The 1,524-nt window shown below is 39.8% G+C and overlaps 2 protein-coding genes across 3 annotated transcripts in view; one reads left to right on the top strand and one right to left on the bottom strand.

Moving 5' to 3' along the window:
- LOC109538474 (UDP-glucosyltransferase 2) overlaps nucleotides 1–585 on the top strand; it is a gene marked incomplete in the record, with an annotated part of 5,206 nt that extends 4,621 nt beyond the window's left edge. The window contains 2 exon segments of the mRNA XM_048670478.1: nucleotides 1–92; nucleotides 150–585. Of these exon segments, the coding sequence (XP_048526435.1) occupies nucleotides 1–92; nucleotides 150–423 (366 nt within the window).
- Nucleotides 1–1,524, bottom strand: part of LOC109538483 (protein sprint) — a 130,383-nt gene that overhangs the window by 116,014 nt on the left and 12,845 nt on the right. For both annotated transcript variants that reach the window (XM_048670472.1, XM_048670474.1), the window contains exon 3: nucleotides 1,144–1,268. In XM_048670472.1, the coding sequence (XP_048526429.1) occupies nucleotides 1,144–1,268 (125 nt within the window). The remainder of the gene's footprint in view (nucleotides 1–1,143; nucleotides 1,269–1,524) is intronic.

Here is a 1,524-nt window from a genome sequence, read left to right as displayed (position 1 = left end):
GAAGCCATGGGCTTCGGAATTATGGTGGACTATGAAAAAATTACCAAAGAGACGCTGGTGATCGCGGCTGGAAAGTTACTGGAGGACCCCAAGTCAGTACCAAAAGCACATTTTCCACGTGAATATCATTGAGAAAGTGAAAATTTCAGGTATAGGGCCAACGCGCAAAGGTTATCCGCATACTTCAAAGACAGGCCAATGAAGCCGATGGACACAGCAGTATACTGGGTGGAATATATTGTCAGGCACCAAGGGGCTCCAATACTGCAATCTGCCGCTAAGGATCTGGCCTGGTACCAGTACTATCTCATAGACGTGGCAGCATTTTTGATGTTTTTCTCCGCTTTATTGGCGAGCATTGTAGCGAAAGTATTTGTGCTGCTGCGGAATCTTGGGGCAAAAAAGAAGACAAAAACCAGCTAAGGTGACAGTTTCATTGCAAGAAAATACAGTTTTCTGAGCGGCTGGTAACAGAAATTGCGCACTCAGCAACTGTGAAGATGTGCGGGACGGATTTCATCCCCTTTGTTATTTCTTATTACTAACTATGGGTTTGTTTTGTAATAAAAAAAATTGCTTTTATTACTCCTATGTGTCTATTATGTGCCTCTGACGAAAGCTTTCCCTGTGTCCCATGTAATATTTGCATCTTTGGGAGCCTTAAAAAAAAAGAAGCCTACTTTGAAATTATTTTCATTTAAATTTATGTGCTCGCACCAGGGGTGCTTGGGGCCCCATAGTTTCAGTCAGAAAAATCAGTTATTTACTCCGCGCCATGGAAAATGGGGCGGAATCAAGCGAAATCATTTGTATCACTTGCCCATACATGATGATTTATGGTGCTAAATTCTGATGTATATGAGCTGAAACTGCGCAAAACAAAGATAAATTGCTGATTCTGGCACAATTTAATGTGTTTAAGATTGATTATTGCACGCCAAAACTCTTCAGTAAGTTTGATGTCGGATGTTCAACAAACAAAACACGGCCATCGAAGATTAAAATGGAAAACTGGAAGCTGGGAACATTTTTTTGTCTCTCGTATTAGCATCCAGCATGAGACCACATAATGATCAAGAGTGATTCCCGATAATAATTTGCACTATTTGCAGCATTTCTTTATAAAGCAATAAATCGACTCACCTGTACTCATCATCGACGTCGTCCTCTTCCTCGGTCTCTTCCAACAGCCTTCCATATGGAAAGGCTGGAGTTGTTCCCAATTCGTAGAGCATGTTGTCTAATTCAGCAGCCAAACTCGACATCATCTGAAAAATGAAGTACAGCGCTGGGTAATGAAATTGCAAAATATATGGACAAAGCTGATGAAAAGGTGCCAAAATTATTCAAACAAGTGAAAACGCAACGAAGAAATGACGGAACTTCATGTTCACAACTTGCAAAAAAATTGTAGATAAGTTCTATATTGTTAGGCGGATTCATTTTTTTACAAACTTCTTTTTGGGTATTTCGCCTCAAAAATTTTTGTCTTTAAAAAAGACAGAATTTCCTCACGTCTTTTAT

Source organism: Dendroctonus ponderosae, unplaced genomic scaffold, assembly GCF_020466585.1.
Source record: "Dendroctonus ponderosae isolate FM_Combo_2020 unplaced genomic scaffold, Dpon_F_20191213v2 Dpon_F_20191213_1, whole genome shotgun sequence".
In the NCBI taxonomy this organism is placed as follows: domain Eukaryota; kingdom Metazoa; phylum Arthropoda; class Insecta; order Coleoptera; family Curculionidae; genus Dendroctonus; species Dendroctonus ponderosae.
The sequence above is the reverse complement of the archived record's forward strand: the minus strand, read 5'-3'. Positions and strand labels throughout refer to the sequence as shown.